General features: G+C 41.4%; 1 protein-coding gene across 1 annotated transcript; it reads right to left on the bottom strand.

The window, feature by feature from the left end:
• Nucleotides 1-1,721: 1,721 nt before the first annotated feature.
• Nucleotides 1,722-19,577, bottom strand: cdca7b (cell division cycle associated 7b). The gene is made up of 10 exons (XM_061983485.1): nt 19,463-19,577; nt 16,824-16,967; nt 15,862-15,959; nt 8,789-9,008; nt 8,663-8,725; nt 8,403-8,585; nt 4,838-4,987; nt 4,599-4,748; nt 2,148-2,284; nt 1,722-2,012 (listed from the first exon to the last, which is right to left on the bottom strand). Exons 1-10 carry the CDS (start codon nt 19,478-19,480, stop codon nt 1,991-1,993), a joined length of 1,185 nt encoding a protein of 394 aa, XP_061839469.1. The 5' UTR covers nt 19,481-19,577; the 3' UTR covers nt 1,722-1,990.
• Between the last annotated feature and the right edge of the window lie 3,655 nt (nt 19,578-23,232).

Below are 23,232 nucleotides of genomic sequence, written 5' to 3'. Positions count from 1 at the left end.
CAGGCCAAAAGTTTGGACACACCTTCTCATTCAATGTGTTTTCTTTATTTTCATGACTATTTACATTGTAGATTGTCACATCAAAACTATGAATGAACACATGTGGAGTTATGTACTTAACAAAAAAAAGGTGAAATAACTGAAAACATGTTTTATATTCTAGTTTCTTCAAAATAGCCACCTTTTGCTCTGATTACCGCTTTGCACACTCTTGGTATTCTCTGGATGAGCTTCAAGAGGTAGTCACCTGAAATGGTTTTCACTTCACAGGTGTGCTTGAAGCTCATGGAGAGAATGCCAAGAGTGTGCATTATTTTTTTTATTTTTTTTTACACCCCTAATGTTTACACTTACATACTTACAGTTTCACATTCCAACATGTCCGAAAAGAAGTAGGAAGAAGCAGAGTTTGTTTAATTTGTTTAATTGTGTTTTCTTTATTTTCATGACTATTTACATTGTAGATTGTCACATCAAAACTATGAATGAACACATGTGGAGTTATGTACTTAACAAAAAAAAAAAGTGAAATAACTGAAAACATGTTTTATATTCTATATTCTAGCGCTTCTGTCATTGTAATCACAAGGGTTCAATCTCTCTCCTGTGTTAGTTTGAAGGCGAAACGACAAACGCGCTCAGAGGAGTTCGTTTTTGAAGGAAGGTGACCGGTTTTTACAGAAAATTTGTTTTGAAGGGGGAATAGCAAACTTCCTGTTGATTTCTGCTGGGGGTTGTCAATTTATGAAATGTAGGTCTAAGTGAGACCTACATAGAGGTTTTTGTTTCATGTCTCTCCGACCTTCCCAGTGGGAGTTACAGGCAGTTTTGTCAGTTTTTTCATCCGAGGAGCAGTTTTTTCTCCGTTTTATTCAAAAATTGCTCTAGAGCGCAATTTTTAAATTTGGGGTTAGGTTTTTTTATTAGATCACAATTTTTGCCAGTCCTGATGTGTGCGTTCAGTTTGGTGAGTTTTGAAGCATGTTAAGGGGGTCAAATTACAGCTGAAAGAGGCAAAAGTTACTGTTTTTAGTACTTTTTTGTCTTGAAGGGGGAATAGCCAACTTCCTGTTGATTTTTGCCCGAGAATATACTATTATGAAATCCAGGTCTAAGTCAGACCTACATAAAGGTTTTTGTTTCATGTCTCTCCGACCTTCCTAGTGGGAGTTACAGGCAGTGTAGTTTTTTTTTCCCTAGGGGGCGCTAGAGCGCAATTTTGAGTTTTGGGGTTTGTTTTTTTGATAAAAAGTTTTGCCGTTTATTACTGATGTGTGTGTAAAATTTGGTGAGTTTTGAAGCATGCTAAGGGGGTCAAATTACAGCGCAAAGTTGCGGAAGAATAATAATAATAAAACCTTAGAAAAACAATAGGTCCTTATGTCCCATTGCATAAGGACTCCCTTCGGGAGTCCTTTTGCAATGGGCCATGCGGGCCCTAATAATGCACACTCTTGGCATTCTCTCCATGAGCTTCAACCACACTTGTGAAGTGAAAACCATCTCAGGTGACCACCTCTTGAAGCTCATCCAGAGAATACCAAGCGTGTGCAAAGCAGCAATCAGAGCAATAGGTGGCTATTTTGAAGAAACTAGAATATAAAACATGATTTTACTAATTTTTGTGTTAAGTACATAACTCCACATGTGTTCATTCATAGTTTTGATGAGACAATCTACAATGTAAATAGTCATGAAAATAAAGAAAACACATTGAATGAGAAGGTGTGTCCAAACTTGTGGCCTGTACTGTATTTTAGATAGTGTCAGATTTGTTTTAGAAGTGACAAAGTACATAATTATTAGTTAAAACATTTGTGCTTTTTCTTATTACAAAACGATTTTGCGCTTTCTCTTACGTATAAAAAAAAAAAATACAAAAAAAATAACAAAAATGTGGGAAACTCTCACAGTGATGGTGCTACAATATAAATGTGTATAAAACAGTCATGAGCAGGTATCAACAGTGTGATGGTGTTTGACCCAGACTTTACTGGAGTTCCTTCTGAATGCTGCCATGGAGACAAAAAAATAAAAATAAAGATATCAGTCCTTTACTCCAATATTAAATTCCATTGCAAAATGAAAAGGTGTGATTAATTGTCACTGTTCATGTGAGAGGAGGTGGAATAAGATGAAGGACATACCTCTCCAGATATTCATGGACATTATCATGGCCGTTGTAGCGGGCCAGCCCTACCAAGATGCCAGTTGCACAGCGACCCTCCTTTTTACGACACAGGCTGCAGTTACACACCCCTCTGCAAAGAGGGCACGACCATTTCTGCGAGGGAGGTGGGGGTGAGATGGGTTTGGGTTATTTTTCTGCCTCAATAATATTCAGCAGCACCGTCACCTTTGAGTTGTGTTGCTGTGCCTTACAGTGCATCCAGGAAGTCATGCCAGCACTTACCTTTTTACACTTTTTGTTTTGTTACAGCCTCATTACAAAATGGAATACATTCATTTTTCTCCTCAAAATAGGCTTGTCCCGATACCAATATTTTGGTACCGGTATCAAAATGTATTTCGATACTTCTCTAAATAAAGGGGACCACAAAAAATGTCATTATTGGCTCTTAGGGTACCGTATTTTCCGCACTATAAGGCGCACCTAAAAACCACACATTTTCTCAAAAGCTGACAGTGCGCCTTATAACCCGGTGCGCTTTATATATGGATTAATATTAAGATTCATTTTCATAAAGTTTCGGTCTCGCAACTACGGTAAACAGCCGCCATCTTTTTTCCCCGTAGAAGAGGAAGTGCTTCTTCTTCTACGCAAGCAACCGCCAAGGTAAGCACCCGCCCCCATAGAACAGGAAGCGCTTCTTCTTCTACTGTAAGCAACCACCCGCCCGCGTAGAAGAAGAAAAAGCGCGCGGATATACCGTACGTTTCATTTCCTTTGTGTGTTTACATCTGTAAAGACCACAAAATGGCTCCTACTAAGCGACAGGTTTCCGGTTCATGAAAAGACGCAATCTCTCCATCCGCACACGGACTACTATTTCACAGCAACTGCCTAAAGACTTTCAAGAAAAGCTGGCTACTTTCCGTGCATATTGTAAAAACAAGATAGCTGAAAAAAAGATCCGGCCGGAGAACATTATCAACATGGACGAGGTTCCACTGACTTTTGATATTCCTGTGAACCGCACTGTGGATACAACGGGAGCACGTACGGTGAATATTCGCACCACAGGGCATGAGAAGTCATCCTTCACTGTGGTTCTAGCTTGCCATGCTAATGGCCAGAAACTTCCACCCATGGTGATATTCAAAAGGAAGACCTTGCCAAAAGAGACCTTTCCAGCCGGCGTCATCATAAAAGCTAACTCGAAGGGATGGATGGATGAAGAAAAGATGAGCGAGTGGTTAAGGGAAGTTTACGCGAAGAGGCCGGGTGGCTTTTTTCACGCAGCTCCGTCCATGTTGATATACGACTCCATGCGCGCCCACATCACGCTGGTTTTTAATATATTATTAAAGTTTGACTGACCTATCTGACTGTTTTTTTGACATTCCTTTAGCGCAGTTAGATGCGGCTTATAACACGGGGCGGCTTATAGGTGGACAAAGTTTTGAAATATGCCGTTCATTGAAGGCGCGGCTTATAACCCAGGGCGGCTTATGGTGCGGAAAATACGGTACTCACCCCCAAATCCTCCACACCACACCTCCGCTCTGGACAGGCTCACCTCCTCCAACCTCCGGGGACAAAGCTACGAACAATGGGAGAGCGGGCTTTCTGCTGCACCGCTCCCAGTCTGTGGAACGCTCTCCCTGACCCCCTGAGGGCACCACAGACTGTGGATGCTTTTAAAAAAGGCTTAAAAACGCTTCTTTTAAAAAAAGCCTTTTTTTTTAAAGACATATGCATACTAGTTTTAGCTATTTGGCTGTTCTAGTTTTTATTTTTTTTCTATTATCTTTTTATTTTTATTTTTTTAATACACTGTAGCACTTTGAGTTTGTTTACTCAATGTAAAGTACTTTTTACAAATACAATCTATTATTATTATTATAAAACCTTTAGTATATCAGTATGTGGAATTAAATGATGGAATGGATTAAGTAAATAAATCCAACAAAGCAGCAATATGATTCACTTTAAGAGACTGTTCAAACTACAAGTGTACAGAACAATAACTATGATCAACATCTTGAACCCCTTTTCTTTTTTCTTTTTTTTTTTAGATAAAAAGATTATGTATTTAATTTTTGTTTACATACTGTGGTATATTATGTATTTATTCACTGTTCTGTTACAGAGAACAAGGAATGGGATACAATGGCTATGGTATGAAAAGGGGTAGGATTAAAAATAAGGTCTGCTTCTTCCTACTCCTTTTCGGACGTGCTGTAATGAAACAACTGGAAATATGTGATGCACTACATTGTATCGTATGCATGTTCCAAATAAAAATGAAACTGAACCGAAACTGAACAAAAACAAAGCGCTGTGAATACTTTCTGGATGCACTGTTGGTTAAACGTGTTACATTTGAACTACATCTACACAAATAATTGGTTTTCCCATCTACACCCCGACTATTGTACGTGGTTTTGACTGCCCGACACTTGTTGTTACTGACCGGGTCGAGCAACACGGTGCGTACGTCCTCGCCGTAACGGTTCTTGAGGCACGGCCCGCAGAACTGCCCTTTGCCCGCCGAACAGAAGCCGCTGCGGCACACGGTCTTGGTGTCCAGAGTTTTCTGTCTGCACTGGTGGCACGAGCTTCCCTGAAGGACAACACACACACACATGCACACATAATGAGGACATTGCCACCACCTGCACGTAACTGCACAACGTTGTGCTGGCGACTCACGGTCTCTTTGTCCCAGATCTTGTCCTTGCTGCGGCACGCTATGTTGTCCAGGTCTTCCTTAGTGATGTCATCAACGGTCTTGTACTCATATTGACTGCGTCGGTGGCTCCTTCTCTTTTTGGGTTTGCTGCCAGCAAGCTCGTCGTCCACCTATCAAGACACAAAGACGAGCCATTAGGAGGAGGAGGAGATCATATACAGAATGGGCCTGATCTACCAAGACCCAAATAAGTGCTGATTAGTGCTTGCAAACTGTAAAATTTGTTATTTCACCCTGTTTTGTTAAGTACATAACTATATAAATACACACACACACTAGAGATGTCCGATAATATCGGCAGGCCGATATTATCGGCCGATAATTGCGTTAAGATGTGATATCGGAAATTATCGGTATCAGTTTTTCTATTATTATAAAAAAAAATTTTTTTAATTAAATCAACATAAAAAAAGACAAGATACACTTACAATTAGTACCAACCCAAAAAACCTCCCTCCCCCATTCACACTCATTCACACGAAAGGGTTGTTTCTTTCTGTTATTAATATTGTGGTTCCTACATTATATATCAATATATATCAATACAGTCTGCAAGGGATACAGTCCGTAAGCACACATGATTGTGCGTGCTGCTGCTCCACTAATAGTACTAACCTTTAACACTTCATTTGACTCATTTTCATTAATTACTAGTTTCTATGTAACTGTTTTTATATTGTTTTACTTTCTTTTTTATTCAAGAAATGTTTAAATTTATTTATCTTATTTTATTAATTTTTTTAAAAAGTACCTTATCTTCACCATACCTGGTGGTCCAAATTAGGCATAATAATGTGTTATATAGCGGTTGGTATCGGTATCGGTAATTAAAGAGTTGGACAATATCGGAATATCGGCAAAAAGCCATTATCGGACATCCCTAATAAATATAAATATATATGTGTGTGTGTGTGTGTGTGTGTATATATATATATATATATATATATATACACACACACACATACGTATATGTGTGCCTATATGTGTATACCGTATTTTCCGCACCATTAGCCGCACCTAAAAACCACAAATTTACTCAAAAGCTGACAGTGCGGCTTTTAACCCGGTGCGCTTTATATATGGATAAATATTACGATTCATTTTCATAAAGTTTAGGTCTCGCAACTTCTGTAAACAGCCGCCATCTTTTTTCCCGGTAGAACAGGAAGCGCTTCTTCTTCTACGCAAGCAACCGCCAAGGTAAGCACCCGCCCCCATAGAACAGGAAGCGCTTCTTCTTCTACTGTAAGCAACCACCCGCCCGCGTAGAAGAAGAAAAAGCGCGCGGATATCACCGTACGTTTCATTTCCTTTGTGTGTTTACATCTGTAAAGACCACAAAATGGCTCCTACAAAGCGACAAGGATCCGGTTCATGAAAAGACGCAATCTCTCCATCCGCACACTGACTACTACCGTATTTCACAGCAACTGATATTCCTGTGAACCGCACTGTGGAACGGGAGCACGTACGGTGAATATTCGCACCACAGGGAATGAGAAGTCATCCTTCACTGTGGTTCTAGCTTGCCATGCTAATGGCCAGAAACTTCCACCCATGGTGATATTCAAAAGGAAGACCTTGCCAAAAGAGACCTTTCCAGCCGGCGTCATCATAAAAGCTAACTCGAAGGGATGGATGAAGAAAAGATGAGCGAGTGGTTAAGGTAAGTTTAAGTTTACGCGAAGAGGCCGGGTGGCTTTTTTCACGCAGCTCTGTCCATGTTGATATACGTATGTTTGTGATTGCACATTTGCGTACATTTTGGGAGTGAACAGAGTTGTTAGAACGCTGGTTTTTAATATATTATTAAAGTTTGACTGACCTATCTGACTGTTTTTTTGACATTCCTTTAGCGCAGTTAGATGCGGCTTACAACACGGGGCGGCTTATAGGTGGACAAAGTTTTGAAATATGCCGTTCATTGAAGGCGCGGCTTTTAACCCAGGGCGCCTTATGGTGCGGAAAATACGGTATATGTTTTTTTCCTTCTTTAATATGCATTTTCCGCAGGTTCCACTTATACTCCGGTGCGACTTATACTCCGAAAAATACGGTATATATATATATATATATATATATATATATATATATATATATATATATATGTGTGTGTGTGTGTGTGTGCACTAGGGCTGCAACAACTAATCGATTAAATCGATTATAAAAATAGTTGGCGATTAATTTTGTCATCGATTCGTTGGATCTATGCCAGGGGTGCTCACACTTTTTCTGCAGGCGAGCTACTTTTCAATTGATCAAGTCGTGGGGATCTACCTCATTCATATATATCACTTATATTTACTTATTTATGAAATATATGTTTTTGTTAACAAGTTAAAGGTGTTTAATGATAATGCAAGCATGTTTAACACATATAGTTAATACATTAAAGGTGTTTAATGATAATACAAGTATGTTTAATACATATAGTTAATATTGTTAACAAGTTAAAGGTGTTTAAAGATAATGCAAGCATGTTTAACACATATAGTTAATATTGTTAACAAGTTAAAGGTGGTTAAAGATAAAACAAGCATGTTTAACACAGTTAATATTGTTAACAAGTTAAAGGTGGTTAAAGATAATACAAGCATGTTTAACACATATAGATTCCTTTCTTTCATGAAGACAAGAATATAAGTTGGTGTATTACCTGATTCTGATGACTTGCATTGATAGGAATCAGACAGTGGTGATGATAACGTCCGCATTTTCGAATGGAGGAGAAAAAAAGTCCTCCTTTCTGTCCAATACCACATGAAAGTGGTTGGTTTTTGGCATCTTATTTGTCCAGCTTCCGTACTTCTTTGTATACACTTTACAAGAAATACATAGTCGGCAAACTCCGTAGCTTGCTAGCTTGTGCACGCCAGCTTTCTGAGACTCTTATTTTGGTAGCGCAGGCAGGATGAAGCAGAGCTTTTATTGTGCAACTGTGCAGTCGGTCTGTGGAGTTTTGACGACAGGTACGGCGCCAGAGTCTGTTGAAATAAAGTGTTTCTCGCCTTCCAGTTGGTCATTTTAATGAGCTGGCAGCAGCCAGCGCCATCTCAGAAGACCCTCGGGTGCCGTGAATGTCAATCAAGTGACGAAAGTGACGTCATAGTGAAGATTTATGATCGCTCATTTTTAGGACTATTTTTTTAATGCCTGGCTGGTGATCGACTGACACACCCTCCACGATCGACCGGTAGATCGCGATCGACGTAATGAGCACCCCTGATCTATGCTATGCGCAGAGGCTACTTTTTATGTTATTTTTTTATAAACCTTTATTTATAAACTGCAACATTTACAAACAGCTGAGAAACAATAATCAAAATAAGTATGGTGCCAGTATGCTGTTTTTTCCCAATAAAATACTGGAAAGGATAGACATGTAGTCTGTCTCTTTTATCCGATTATTAATCGATTAATCGAAGTAATAATCGACAGATTAATCGATTATCAAATTAGTTGCAGCCCTAGTGTACACACACTCACGTGACTGAAGGTGGTCTAGCTCAACACAACATACTGTACCTCCACAAGTCTCCTGAGGTCCACGGCCTTGGGGCCTCCACGGGGCGCCGGCTCACACTCTTGGTCCACAGCAAAGTTCTCGGGAGGGCGGGCCTTACGGGACGGGTTCCTCCTCTCCGACCCGTTCTCCACTTCGGATTTGCGCTTGCGTGGCGTCGCCTTCACCGGGGAACGCTTCTTCTTCTGCACGGAGTAGATGAGGACAGCCGTAACAAAACGGTGGCAAGGGTTTGGGCCAAAGGGCGTGTGCCAGTGCTCACTTGAGGGGCGGTGGGCAGCGTCAGGTCCGCCATAGTGCTGAGGTCAGCAAACAGCTTAGCCAGCTGGAAGACAGGTGGATGATTAGAAGGTTTGTGGTGATTATAGTAAGTAACAGTGCAACTAACCATGGCCTTGTTCTCCCGGATGTTTTTATCACGTTTCCTTAAGCTCTGGTACAACACCTCATCTTCTTCCTTCTCCTCCTCCGGTTCCTCCTCTTCTTCTTTGCGTTTATCCTCCTTCAGCCTCTGTCTCATCCTCTGCGCCAGGGTTTCTTGCGCCGGCTTTTTGACGCTTTTGTTTTTTGGCTCTTGTTTGGGCGTGGACGACTGTTTGCTTGGAAATCTGAGAAGGCGAATTGATTCAAGTGTTTAATGATTAAAGCATAAGGTTACATCCAGGGCTCGAATTTGACCGCCCTTAAAAAAAACGTTTTATTTGTTAATGGACGAGTGATGTAACAATAATAATGATATAATGATAATTCGCAATAAAATTCCTGCCGGTTATTAGTACCGTCTAATTTTTTTAATTACCGAAACCCCGTCATTTATTATAATGACGGTATAGCTCGGTTGGTAGAGTGGCCGTGCCAGTAACTTCCAGGTTCGATCCCCGCTTCCGCCATCCTAGTCACTGCCGTTGTGTCCTTGGGCAAGACACTTTACCCACCTGCTCCCAGTGCCACCCACACTGGTTTAAATGTAACTTAGATATTGGGTTTCACTATGTAAAGCGCTTTGAGTCACTAGAGAAAAAGTGCTATATAAATATAATTCACTTCACATTTTAGGCAACACGAAGTTAGGCGCACTAGCATCGTTTGCCTTGATGATTAACTACACGGACTTTGCTCCGGAAATTTCCCCTCGGAGTAAACTTAAGAGTGCACTGCTGTGTTTAGAGGGAGACAGGTGTGGACAATATTGGAGACACTTGTCCCCACACTAAAAGTATACAGCGAAGGAGAAAACTTTTTGATGTTGCTTTTATTTTCTCAATACAGCGTCCATCAGCTGCTGTGACAGAGTTAATGAGGTGAGGAATCATTGATGATCACGGCGGACTAACTACACGGACTTTGCTCCGGAGATTTCCCCTCGGAGTAAACGGAGCCAATCGTTTGACGTCATTTTCCCTCGCTTCCCGCCATGCGCTTAAGAGCGCACTGCTGTGTTTAGAGGGAGACAGGTGTGGACAATATTGGAGACACTTGTCCCCACACTAAAAGTATACAGCGAAGGAGAAAACTTTTTGATGTTGCTTTTATTTTCTCAATACAGCGTCCATCAGCTGCTGTGACAGAGTTAATGAGGTGAGGAAACATTGATGATCACGGCGGACTAACTACACGGACTTTGCTCCGGAGATTTCCCCTCGGAGTAAACGGAGCCAAGCGCTTGGTTTAACGTCATTTTCCCTCGCTTCCCGCCGTGCGCTTAAGAGCGCACTGCTGTGTTTAGAGGGAGACCGGTGTGGACAATATTGGAGACACTTGTCCCCACACTAAAAGTATACAGCGAAGGAGAAAACTTTTTGAGGTTGCTTTTATTTTCTCAATACAGCGTCCATCAGCTGCTGTGACAGACGTAATGAGGTGAGGAAACATTGATGAGCACGGCGGACTAACTCCACAGACTTTGCTCCGGAGATTTCCCCTCGGAGTAAACGGGGCCAATCGTTTAACGTCATTTTCCCTCGCTTCCCGCCGTGCGCTTAAGAGCGCACTGCTGTGTTTAGAGGGAGACAGGTGTGGACAATATTGGAGACACTTGTCCCCACACTAAAAGTATACAGCGAAGGAGAAAACTTTTTGATGTTGCTTTTATTTTCTCAATACAGCGTCCATCAGCTGCTGTGACAGACGTAATGAGGTGAGGAAACATTGATGATCACGGCGGACTAACTACACGGACTTTGCTCCGGAGATTTCCCCTCGGAGTAAACGGAGCCAATCGTTTAACGTCATTTTCCCTCGCTTCCCGCCATGCGCTTAAGAGCGCACTGCTGTGTTTAGAGGGAGACAGGTGTGGACAATATTGGAGACACTTGTCCCCACACTAAAAGTATACAGCGAAGGAGAAAACGTTTTGATGTTGCTTTTATTTTCTCAATACAGCGTCCATCAGCTGCTGTGGCAGAGTTAATTTAATGTTGCACAAACGTGCATGATCACTTAGCTCTTGTGCTACGTGATCATTTGTGTGCATTTTAAGTGTTTTTTTTACCCCCCTTTTCTAGTTTTGCTCATGAGGAGTCCAAAGAAAGAAATGGACAAGTGATGTGTAGTTTGTAACATTCAGGAAACATGCACAATGTAAATCGATTTTATTTTTTAATCCTAATCGACCTGGCTGTAAAAGTTAAGGAGTTTTATGATTTCAAGCTGTGAGTGCAGCACATTTTGTGGGCATGTCGACTACAAATCAGGTACCGTATTTTCCGCACTATTAGCCGCACCTAAAAACCACAAATTTACTCAAAAGCTGACAGTGCGGCTTATAACCCGGTGCGCTTTATATATGGATTAATATTAAGATTCATTTTCATAAAGTTTCGGTCTCGCAACTACGGTAAACAGCCACCATCTTTTTTCCCCGTAGAAGAGGAAGTGCTTCTTCTTCTACGCAAGCAACCGCCAAGGTAAGCACCCGCCCCCATAGAACAGGAAGCGCTTCTTCTTCTACTGTAAGCAACCACCCGCCCGCGTAGAAGAAGAAGAAGCGCGCGGATATTACGTTTCATTTCCTTTGTGTGTTTACATCTGTAAAGACCACAAAATGGCTCCTACTAAGCGACAGGTTTCCGGTTCATGAAAAGACGCAATCTCTCCATCCGCACACGGACTACTATTTCACAGCAACTGCCTAAAGACTTTCAAGAAAAGCTGGCTACTTTCCGTGCATATTGTAAAAACAAGATAGCTGAAAAAAAGATCCGGCCAGAGAACATTATCAACATGGACGAGGTTCCACTGACTTTTGATATTCCTGTGAACCGCACTGTGGATACAACGGGAGCACGTACGGTGAATATTCGCACCACAGGGAATGAGAAGTCATCCTTCACTGTGGTTCTAGCTTGCCATGCTAATGGCCAGAAACTTCCACCCATGGTGATATTCAAAAGGAAGACCTTGCCAAAAGAGACCTTTCCAGCCGGCGTCATCATAAAAGCTAACTCGAAGGGATGGATGGATGAAGAAAAGATGAGCGAGTGGTTAAGGGAAGTTTACGCGAAGAGGCCGGGTGGCTTTTTTCACGCAGCTCCGTCCATGTTGATATACGACTCCATGCGCGCCCACATCACGCTGGTTTTTAATATATTATTAAAGTTTGACTGACCTATCTGACTGTTTTTTTGACATTCCTTTAGCGCAGTTAGATGCGGCTTACAACACGGGGCGGCTTATAGGTGGACAAAGTTTTGAAATATGTCGTTCATTGAAGGCGCGGCTTATAACCCAGGGCGGCTTATGGTGCGGAAAATACGGTAAGTTGTTTTGGTTTTGGCTTTTTTAGTAGCTTGACAGTTGATCCCCTGTTATGCTTGTTTGATGCACCGTACTGTGTAGCTCTTTATATTATGTTCAAAGCGGACAAACTTTTACTAAAATAGGCCATTATTGTTTACATTGTTTATTAGGGAGAAATTTGCTTCAAATACAAATTTGACTATTAATGAACCCAGTTCAAGATCCAATTCAGTTAAAAATTGAGGTTCCCCAGTTTATCTTTAAATAAACTAACAGCATTGTTGGAAAAAAAAAAACTGCCACTGACAGAACAGCGCCCCCACCTGGCTGTGAAGAGCTCAAATGATCAAACTAGGGTTGTCTCGATACCAATATTTTGATACCAGTACCAAAGTGTATTTCGATACTTTTCTAAATAAAGGGGCCCACAAAAAATGGCATTATTGGCTTTATTTGGGCAAAAACATCTTAGGCTACATGAAACATATGTTTATTATTGTAATTTAGTCCTTAAATAAAATAGTGAACATACTAGACAACTTGTCTTTTAGTAGTAAGTAAACAAACAAAGACTCCTAATTAGTCTGCTGACGTATATTGTGTCATTTATCTACCTATTATTTTGTCAACATTATAAAGGACAAGCTGTAAAAATGGATTATTAATCTACTTGTTCATTTACTGTTAATATCTGCTTATTTTCTGTTTTAACATGTTCTATCTGCACTTCTGTTACAATTTAATAATCACTTAGTCTTCTCTTCTTTGATACTTTACATTAGTTTTGGCTGATTCCACAAATTTAGGTATCAATCCGATACCAAGTAGTTACAGGATCATACCTTGGTCATATTCAAAGTCCTCATGTGTCCAGGGGACGTATTTCCTGACTTTATAAACATAATATACATTTAAAAAAGGAAAAGGAATTTTTTTTTGTGACGATTAAAAATATCGAAGTAATCATTGTAGTATTGACTAGATACGCACCTGTACTTGGTATCATTACAGTGGATGTCAGGTGTAGATCCACCCATGGCGTTTGTTTACATTGTGACGCCGGTGAGCTATTGTATCCTCCTACGGTGTGTAGTGAAGCATGTTTAGCTATTCCTCGTCCTGCAGGGATGGTATTTGTAAGATATGTACTTTACTAGGATTAGTGATTTGGAAGTAGCTAAAACACTGCAGATGGACGTTAGCCGCTAGCTAGCTAGCCATGTCTTAAAGCACCTCTTCCTGAGTGTTGTAAATTCACCTTTATCTTCAGTTTTTAGGCCAAAATGCGTCCGTTCTCCCTTTTCTGTCTACACACTGTGTCTGCTTGTAAGTACTCTGTGTGTGCGCGCTGCCGAACATGCTCCTCTGCTCGTAAAACCAGCAATGTCACGACGACGCGCTGTCATGCCTGTAAAATAAAATATGGCGAACCTCTACATTTCAAACAGAGTATAGTATCGTTTTTGATTTATTAGTACCACAATACTATACTAGTACCGGTATGCCGTACAACTAGAGATGTCCGATGATATCAGCCGATAAATGCTTTAAAATGTAATATCGGAAATTATCGGTATCGGTTTCAAAAAGTAAAATGTATGACTTTTTAAAACGCCGCCGTGTACATGGACGTAGGGAGAAGTACAGAGCGCCAATAAACCTTAAAGGCACCGGCCCAATCACATAATATCTACGGCTTTTCACACACACAAGTGAATGTAACTCATACTTGGTCAACAGCCATACAGGTTACACTGAGGGTGGCCGTATAAACAACTTTAATACTGTTACAAATATGCGCAACACTGTGATCCCACACCAAACAAGAATGACAAACACATTTCCGGAGAACATCCGCACCGTAACACAACATAAACACAACGGAACAAATACCTAGAACCCCTTGCAGCACTAACTCTTCCGGGACGCTACAATATACACCCCCCGCTACCCTCACCCCAATGGTCCCCCCCCCCCCAACCCCGCCCACCTCAACCTCCTCATGCTCTCTCAGGGAGAGAATGTCCCAAATTCCAAGCTGCTGTTTTGAAGCATGTTAAAAAAAATAATGCTCTTAGTGACTTCAGTAATAAATATGACAGTGCCATGTTGGCATTTTTACTGCATTACCGGCAGTAAGTCGGACCCGTTTCCAGTGAGGGTTGGACTCCGCCAAGGCTGCCCTTTGTCACCGATTCTGTTCATAACTCTTATGCATACATGCCAACTTTTGAAATCAGAAAAACCTAGTAGCCAGGGTCCAGGGGCCACAGGCCCCGGTAGGTCCAGGACAAAGTCCTGGTGGGGGGTTCCTTCGCCCCCCGACGCAAAATGATTGATTGCATTCAGACAGCTTAAAATGTTGCTAAAACCATCACTTTTCTATCAGTCACAGTGACTTTTCAAAACAAAAATATTACAGCAAAAATCATATGGGTTGATTGACATGTTTATTCTGTAAGCTAACTTCAATAGTTTGAAATTATTTTGACAGTTAATGCCAGTTATCCTGTCAACCTTTCACAAGACTTCAATTTGTTCATTGAAAGTATAAACACTTTTTACAGTAAACAAATGGTAAAACAGTACTAAACAATTCCATTAAAAAAAAAATTGGTGTCATTATTAACTTTCTGTCCAAGCTTGTATAATCTACTGCCTTGTTCAATTGTAAAAAATATTCTGTGCCTAAAATTCACATTCCTATCACAATTATCATACTGTAAACATGGTAAGCTAACTTCATTAAAATTAATAGTCCTGTCAATAGCATGGAATTACAATTCAAATGTAGTTTTTTTGTAAGCCTTTCAAAAGAATTCAAAATATGAAAAATTCATGAAAATGAATTGAAGCCATCAGACACTTGAAAAGTGGCACATCACATCTCTAATGTAATCATTTGAACTTTTCAACAGAAATAGCACTGCAAAAATATTAAGGACATACTTCTGTATTTTGGTAGTTATGCTGTCAACATTTAACAAGATTTCTTCAACTTGGACTTGAAAGCATAAATAGTATAAACACTTAACAGTATAACAGTACTAAACAATTCCAATAGATAACATTGGTGTCATTACCTTTTTGTTTGCTCAATTATTGCCTCCGTAAATAAAACTTCGGCATTTATCACATCCAAAGAATCTGTTTGGGCGACGAAAAACGTTGAAAGTTTTCCACTTGTATCGCTAGCAAAGGCATTAGACTTGTGTTCTTTTGTCCCAACGTGGTCTTTTACATCGCTAATTCCTCCGTGTCCAATCGAAAAATCTTGTCTGCACAAGGTGCAATTCGCGTAGTTTTCACCCTTTTTGGAAGGGATAATTATTCCCGGATAGGCTTTTGAATATTCTTCACGGAATGACTGCAGTTTTCTTTTCGGTTTAAGACTCGTTTGCGATTTTTCTCCGGCTGATTCCATGATCGTTCGCTCGTTTGGAAACAATGGCAACTGGTGCCTCGTGCTTGGCAGCGGTGCTATAAATAGCCTCGCGCATGGCATTCGGAATGGCTCGATAGGAAGTTACGGGAAGCAGTGTCGATTGTCATTGTTGTTACGCGATTTCGTGAATAAAACTTTAAAAAAAATAAATAAATGTAATTAATGAAAAACCGTATTTTTTATCACTGCAACCGTAACCCGGAATAGGTTGATGAAAACCGTACTAATTACGGGAAAACCGGAGTAGTTGGCAGGTATGCAAAGGCAGTGTGACATACCTGAGTGCCACTAAAAGACTTCTCCTCTTGGTCAAGAGTGGGTCTTCGTCATCAGAGTAGAAACCTGTGTCCACATCGCTCTCATCCTCGGACTCCACCTTTGGAAAACACAAAATATGAACAACAATTCTGGGACAATGTGCCTCTGAAGTTCTTGTCATAGAGACGTGATACACTGTCTCCATACACACACTTAGAGATATTAGGAATGGGACTGTTATGAAGGTGGCATGTCGTTACAACTCCCAACACTAGATGGCAGTAAACTCCACAGTCTTGGGAGGAAAAAAAAACAAATGTCAGAATAATTGTATCTAAGTTATCACAAAACTTTGTGTTTCCATGAGTTCCCGGCGAGAAGACAAAAGCTGTCTTTGATCTTACCAAGCAGAAGGCTTGTAAAACTCCACTGTGTACGATGGGAAGCGACAGGAAGGGGTCTTTGATCGATTGTGATCCACAGGAAGATCTAGTCTTGACCAGAGATATACAAAGCGGAGAGGAAGCAGGACCTGACGCAAGCTCCAGGCATCTTTTCTTTGAACTGTTTTGTGACCAAGGGCGACGGCTGTTTATGACCCCCCCTCCCCTTAGAAACAGCTGTTGCCATGTAATCAGGGAAAGTCCAAATAAAAGAGGCGTGCAATCCTTTTGCCAGAGCGTGGTGGAAGACTGTACAAAGAATACAGCCCAGACGTTCCTCCTCATTGAGCCAAATTGAATCCTGTCTGTTTAATTCCTTGCTTCTTGTCTTGTTTAATAGATGTCAGCAGTGTTTGAACCTGACAATGTGACCATTAACATCTTTGTATTGCTTTCCATGTTTTCTGCTCACCTTCATCTTATCTACACAAAACGGGTACTTTTAATTAACTACACAATTCCCGATTCTAAATCTATACTTTTCAATAACAGTGAGTGTAACAATTGTTGTGTTTTGAGAGCATATATTGGAATCGTACCTTGGTCTTAAACGGTTTGACAAAACGCTTCCTGTCCACGCTTTCCTCCTCTTCGCTGAATCCTTCAAACTCTTCCTCGCTGTCCGATTGGCTGAACAGACGAGCCAGCTCTGCGGTTATGAATTTGGACTTAAATCGCAGCGCCTGGAGACAAATACAGTACACACTTGGTTATACAAGATCATGCTTGTAGTCTGCATTTTCTGAAAGGTCTGTTCCCTGGGCAGTCTGAGTCAGCAAGTGCAACATTAAAGACAAGGATGGCTAAAAACTGTATCGGGGGAAAGGCACCACATACAGTACAGGCCAAAAGTTTGGACACACCTTCTCCTCATTCAATGTTTTCTTTATTTTCATGACTACCGTATTTTCCGCACTATTAGCCGCACCTAAAAACCACAAATTTACTCAAAAGCTGACAGTGCGGCTTATAACCCGGTGCGCTTTATATATGGATTAATATTAAGATTCATTTTCATAAAGTTTAGGTCTCGCAACTACGGTAAACAGCCGCCATCTTTTTTCCCCGTAGAAGAAGAAGTGCTTCTTCTTCTACGGTAAGCAACCGCCAAGGTAAGCACCCGCCCCCATAGAAGAAGAAGCGCGCGGGTATTACGTTTCATTTCCTTTGTGTGTTTACATCTGTAAAGACCACAAAATGGCTCCTACTAAGCGACACACTGTGGTTCTAGCTTGCCATGCTAATGGCCAGAAACTTCCACCCATGGTGATATTCAAAAGGAAGACCTTGCCAAAAGAGAACTTTCCAGCCGGCGTCATCATAAAAGCTAACTCGAAGGGATGGATGGATGAAGAAAAGATGAGCGAGTGGTTAAGGGAAGTTTACGCGAAGAGGCCGGGTGGCTTTTTTCACGCAGCTCCGTCCATGTTGATATACGACTCCATGCGCGCCCACATCACAGATGGTGTCAAAAAACAAGTGAAGCACACAAATACAACACTCGCCGTCATTCCGGGTGGATTAACCAAAGAACTCCAACCGCTCGATATTGGTGTCAACAAGGCATTTAAAGCATGACTGCGAACGGCGTGGGAACAATGGATGACCGAAGGCGAACACACATTCACTAAGACAGGGAGACAGCGCCGGACGACATACGCCAACATCTGCCAGTGGATCGTAAATGCCTGGGCGGATATTTCGGTCTCAACTGTGGTCCGAGCTTTCCGGAAGGCAGGATTCACGGAACTGCTGGAAAAACAACAGCGACACTGACTCTGATGACTTCGACGAGACGGAGCCGGCCATTTTGGATCCCGTATTCGCCCAACTTTTTAATTCGGACACCGAAGGAGAAGAATTCGAGGGATTTATGAATGAAGAATAACTTCAGAAAGTGAGTGTTATGTTTATTTTGTGTGTTGTGACATTAACGTTCGAGCAACATTATGTTGCTATTGCTCTACACCATTTTGAATTTTACTATGTTTGTGATTGCACATTTGCGTACATTTTGGGACAGAGTTGTTAGAACGCTGGTTTTCAATATATTATTAAAGTTTGACTGAACTATCTGACTGTTTTTTTGACATTCACTTTAGCGCAGCGTAGGCGCGGCTTATAGTCCGGGGCGGCTTATTGGTGGACAAAGTTATGAAATATGCCATTCATTGAAGGTGCGGCTAATAATCCGGTGCGCCTTATAGTGCGGAAAATACGGTACTCTGCATTGACCCACAACACCCTGAAGACAAATGTCACCCTGTCTGATGATGATGTGAGAGTGGCAGATGAGGTCCTCCAGGTGCTTAAACCCCTCAAAAGTGTTCCATCTCTACTGAGCACTAAAACTTCACCATCTGTGTCAATGATCCTGCCACTGAAAACAAGGATTCTACAATCCATGGCTCCAAGTGTGGAAGACAGCAGCATCACTCCAGATGTCAGGCTTAATGTGCCTTCTTATGTTGCACTTTAACTTGTTTTTTATTAATGGTCATTGGTCCAAATTTAAAGAAAGGAGGAATGCCTTTTTATGTTGCTCTGTTTTTCATTCATTATGTTAAAAGGGAAATAAAAATGCATGTCAAGTTGATCAACAGATTGTATTATTCTCCAGTGCAATAACAGTACTGAAATGAAGGCTAAAAGGGCATTAATGGGAGCTTTAAAAAAAAAAAGAAGAAAAAAAGAAGTAACTAAATAGTTACTTTTCACAGTAACGCATTACTTTTTGGTGTAAGTAACTGAGTTAGTAACTGAGTTACTTTTGAAATAAAGTAACTAGTAACTGTAACTAGTTACTGGTTTTCAGTAACTAACCCAACACTGTATATAATATTATTATGCATGCACAGGCAGGACACTTCATTAGGTACACCTGGAAAAGGGGCCCCGAGTGTGAACGGGTGTACCTAATGAAGTGGCAGTTAGGGCCTAACAAAGCCTGGTGAAAGAGACGTCACAGTTTAATGAGCTTTTTTCACACGTCAATCATTCCACTATTAAAACTAATACATGTGTTAAACGAACACTTTATCGTAAGAGCCAACCAGCTAGTTTCAACGTGTTTTTTTTTTTTTATACAGGCGAAGTTACGAACGCGTCACCGAAGAGTTGTTGTTCCCGACAAGGAGGTGGTAAATATAACAACAAGTAAGCACTTTAAATGTATTACCTTCGACTCGGGCGCCATTTTATCTGCGTTTGGAGGCGAATTGGAGCAGCAAAAAGAGCTTTTTCCTCGGGAGAGAAGCGAGTCGGAAAGGATTTAAACATTACCATGGGTAAGGGGATTGACTGTAAGCGTAGGGGGGTGTCTCCTTTAACCGTTTTTTGTTTTGTGTACGAGTAATGTACCACCCGTTGTATTAAACATTTAAACATATTTATTTACTCTATATATCATTAAAAACACCATTTATTTGAGAAAAAAAAAAAAGATTTTTCGGTTCGAAAATACGTTGTTCGTCAGCGCACCCCCCTCCTTCTCGCACAGATAGTACAGTCGGATGTTTCGCGCGAAAGGTGAATGTGGGCGTGGCCAAAATCAGAGCTCAGGGGTCTGTGGCTTTATTTTGTACTTGGACAGGAAGTTGTAACACACAAACATAAAACACAAACAAATAAAAATAAAATTAAATTAAAAAAAACACGTGCAAGGGATAACACTAAAATAAAATAAAAGCAAATAAAAGTATCAGGCGTTTACTTTTTTTTAAAAATGGTGTTCGTTTTTAGAATGTGGGAGATTATCCCAGGCTTTTTTGTTTTCATTTGTCATAATTACTGAGTTGTACATTATTTTTAAATTCAGAATAAAACAAAAAACACATTTGGTTTGCATGCTACTACTCTGGATTTATCAGAGGTGGGTAGAGTAGCCAGAAATTGTACTCAAGTAAGAGTACTGTTACTTTAGAGATTTATTACTCAAGTAAAAGTAAGGAGTAGTCACCCAAATATTTACTTGAGTAAAAGTAAAAAGTATGTTGTGAAAAAACTACTCAAGTACTGAGTAACTGATGAGTAACCAGTGTTGGGTTAGTTACTGAAAACCAGTAACTAGTTACAGTTACTAGTTACTTTATTTCAAAAGTAACTCAGTTACTTACACCAAAAAGTAATGCGTTACTGTGAAAAGTAACTATTTAGTTACTTCTTTTTTTTTTAAAGCTCCCATTAATGCCCTTTTTGCCTTCATTTCAGTACTGTTATTGCACTGGACAATAATACAATCTGTTGATCAACTTGACATGCATTTTTATTTTCCTTTTAACATAATGAATGAAAAACAGTGCAACATAAAAAGGCATTCCTCCTTTCTTTAAACTTGGACCAATGACCATTAATAAAAAAAACAAGTTTAAGTGCAACATAAGAAGAAACATCATCTTCCTTGAAACATAGGTAGTGAAATAAAGGCTGACATCTGGAGTGATGCTGCTGTCTTCCACACTTGGAGCCATGGATTGTAGAATCCTTGTTTTCAGTGGCAGGATCATTGACACAGATGGTGAAGTTTCAGTGCTCAGTAGAGATGGAACACTTTTGAGGGGTTTAAGCACCTGGAGGACCTCATCTGCCACTCTCACATCATCATCAGACAGGGTGACATTTGTCTTCAGGGTGTTGTGGGTCAATGCAGAGTATATAGCTGCCTGCTGCTCCAACATATCATAAGTGGAGTTCCACCTCGTTGGGACATCATGTATGAGCAGGCAGCTTTAGCATTTCTTGCTTTGTCTTAAGCACATGAGCAGCTGTTGTGCTTGGGTGGAAGTAGGAAACCTTCCTGATCCTCCCAAAGAGGCGCTCCATCCTATTGACTGAGATTCCCTTCTGTGATGCCAAATTCACTACATGTGCAAAGCACTTTTTTTTGTTTGTTTCATATATCAAACCGCGGATCACCTCCCCCCCCCCCACACACACATAGACCGCGCCTCTTTTCTTCTCTCCGGCTTGTGACAGAGGAAGATTCAGAAGAACGACACCGCAGCGCTTCTGTTTCTAGCCGATACTACATCAAAAGTAACGTAAAATAACGCAGTAACGCATTATGTAGTAACGGTAACTAAATTACTGAATAAAAAAAAATAACGCGTTAGATTACTAGTTACCGCCGAAACTAACGGCGTTACAAAGTAACGCGTTAGTCCCAACACTGTATATATATATATATATATATATATATATATATATATATATATATATATTAGAGATGCGCGGATAGGCAATTTATTTCATCCGCAACCGCGGCAGAAAGTCGTCAACCATCCGCCATCCACCCGATGTAACGTTTGATCAGAACTGCACCCGCCCGCCATCCGCCCGTTGTTATATATCTAACATTAAAAAAAAAAAAAGGGTGAAAACTACGCGAATTGCACCTTGTGCAGACAAGATTTTTCGATCGGACACGGAGGAATTAGCGATGTAAAAGACCACGTTGGGACAAAAAAACACAAGTCTAATGCCGTTGCTAGCGATACAAGTGGAAAACTTTCAACGTTTTTCGTCGCCCAAACAGATTCTTTGGATGTGATAAATGCCGAAGTTTTATTTACGGAGGCAATAATTGAGCATGGACTTCCAATCGCACTGGCTGATCACATGGGACAGTTAATAATGTAATGCAACCTTTAAAAATCATTACGCGGTGATCGCGGTCCCAAAAATAAACTTTTCTTGCATGATAATGTCCAGAAAAATTCGCTTTATATTACTATAGAGTCCTTTTAACGAATGAGTTTGATGGTTTATCACAAACTTTAAATGAAAGAAGTCCTTTGTTCTCCTGCACCATGCATGCGCTTTGGCCTTGCTTCGTGTTTGGGGCGCCATCCTGTCAGCTGTATTTCACAGCACGACATACTGTTAAAAGTGTTTATACTATTTATACTTTCAATTAACAAATTGAAGTCTTGTGAAAGGTTGACAGGATAACTGGCATTAACTGTCAAAATAATTTCAAACTATTGAAGTTAGCTTACAGAATAAACATGTCAATCAACCCATATGATTTTTGCTGTAATATTTTTGTTTTGAAAAGTCACTGTGACTGATAGAAAAGTGATGGTTTTAGCAACATTTTAACCTGTCTGAATGCTAATAATCATTTTGCGTCGGGGGGCGAAGCCCTGAACCCTCCACCAGGACTTTGTCCTGGACCTACCGGGGCCTGCGGCCCTTGGACCCTGGCTACTAGGTTTTTCTGATTTAAAAGTTGGCAGGTATGGTGAGGTTATAAAGCTTTTGCCTGTTAAAGAAAGGAGACTGATCCAACGCAGCACAGACTTGCGCGTGCCACGCTGTCACGACCCAGACGCACACCAGTGCGCAATCATATGGGAGCCGCGCTGAGCGCACCTCCAAGCGCGTCTCGCTGCCGGCGGCGGCCAGGTATGGGCCCACGCTCCAGCGCCATCCATTTTCAGGGCTAGTTGATTCGGCAGGTGGGTTGTTACACACTCCCTTAGCGGGTTCCGACTTCCATGGCCACCGTCCTGCTCTCTATATCAACCAGGGTGAGCCCCACCCCTTTCGTGAGCGCACTGCCACCCCTGTTACGCGCCCCCGGCAACAGGGGTGGCAAGCAGGTAAGCTGCGCGGGCGGAGCGCGCGGAGTGACCCCTGTTACGAGCCCCCGGCCACGGGGGTGGCGGGCAGGTAAGCTGCTTACCTGCTGCGCGTGACGCCGGCCGCGGCGAAAGCGGACGAGGCGGGGTGTCGGTGCGGTGGGCGCGGTGGTGACCCTGGACGTGCGTCGGGCCCTTCTTGCGGATCGCCTCAGCTACGGCTCCCGGTGGGGCCCTCTCGGGGGAAGGGGCCTCGGTCCCGGACCCCGGCGAGGCGTCCCTTCTCCGCTCCGTAAAAGTGTCCATCTCTTTTCTTTTTTTTTCTTCTGTTGTGGCATATGCTGCAGGTGCCTGCTCGTTTTTCGTA

Source organism: Nerophis lumbriciformis, linkage group LG21 (genome assembly GCF_033978685.3).
Source record: "Nerophis lumbriciformis linkage group LG21, RoL_Nlum_v2.1, whole genome shotgun sequence".
Taxonomy (NCBI): Eukaryota; Metazoa; Chordata; class Actinopteri; order Syngnathiformes; family Syngnathidae; genus Nerophis; species Nerophis lumbriciformis.
The sequence above is the reverse complement of the archived record's forward strand: the minus strand, read 5'-3'. Positions and strand labels throughout refer to the sequence as shown.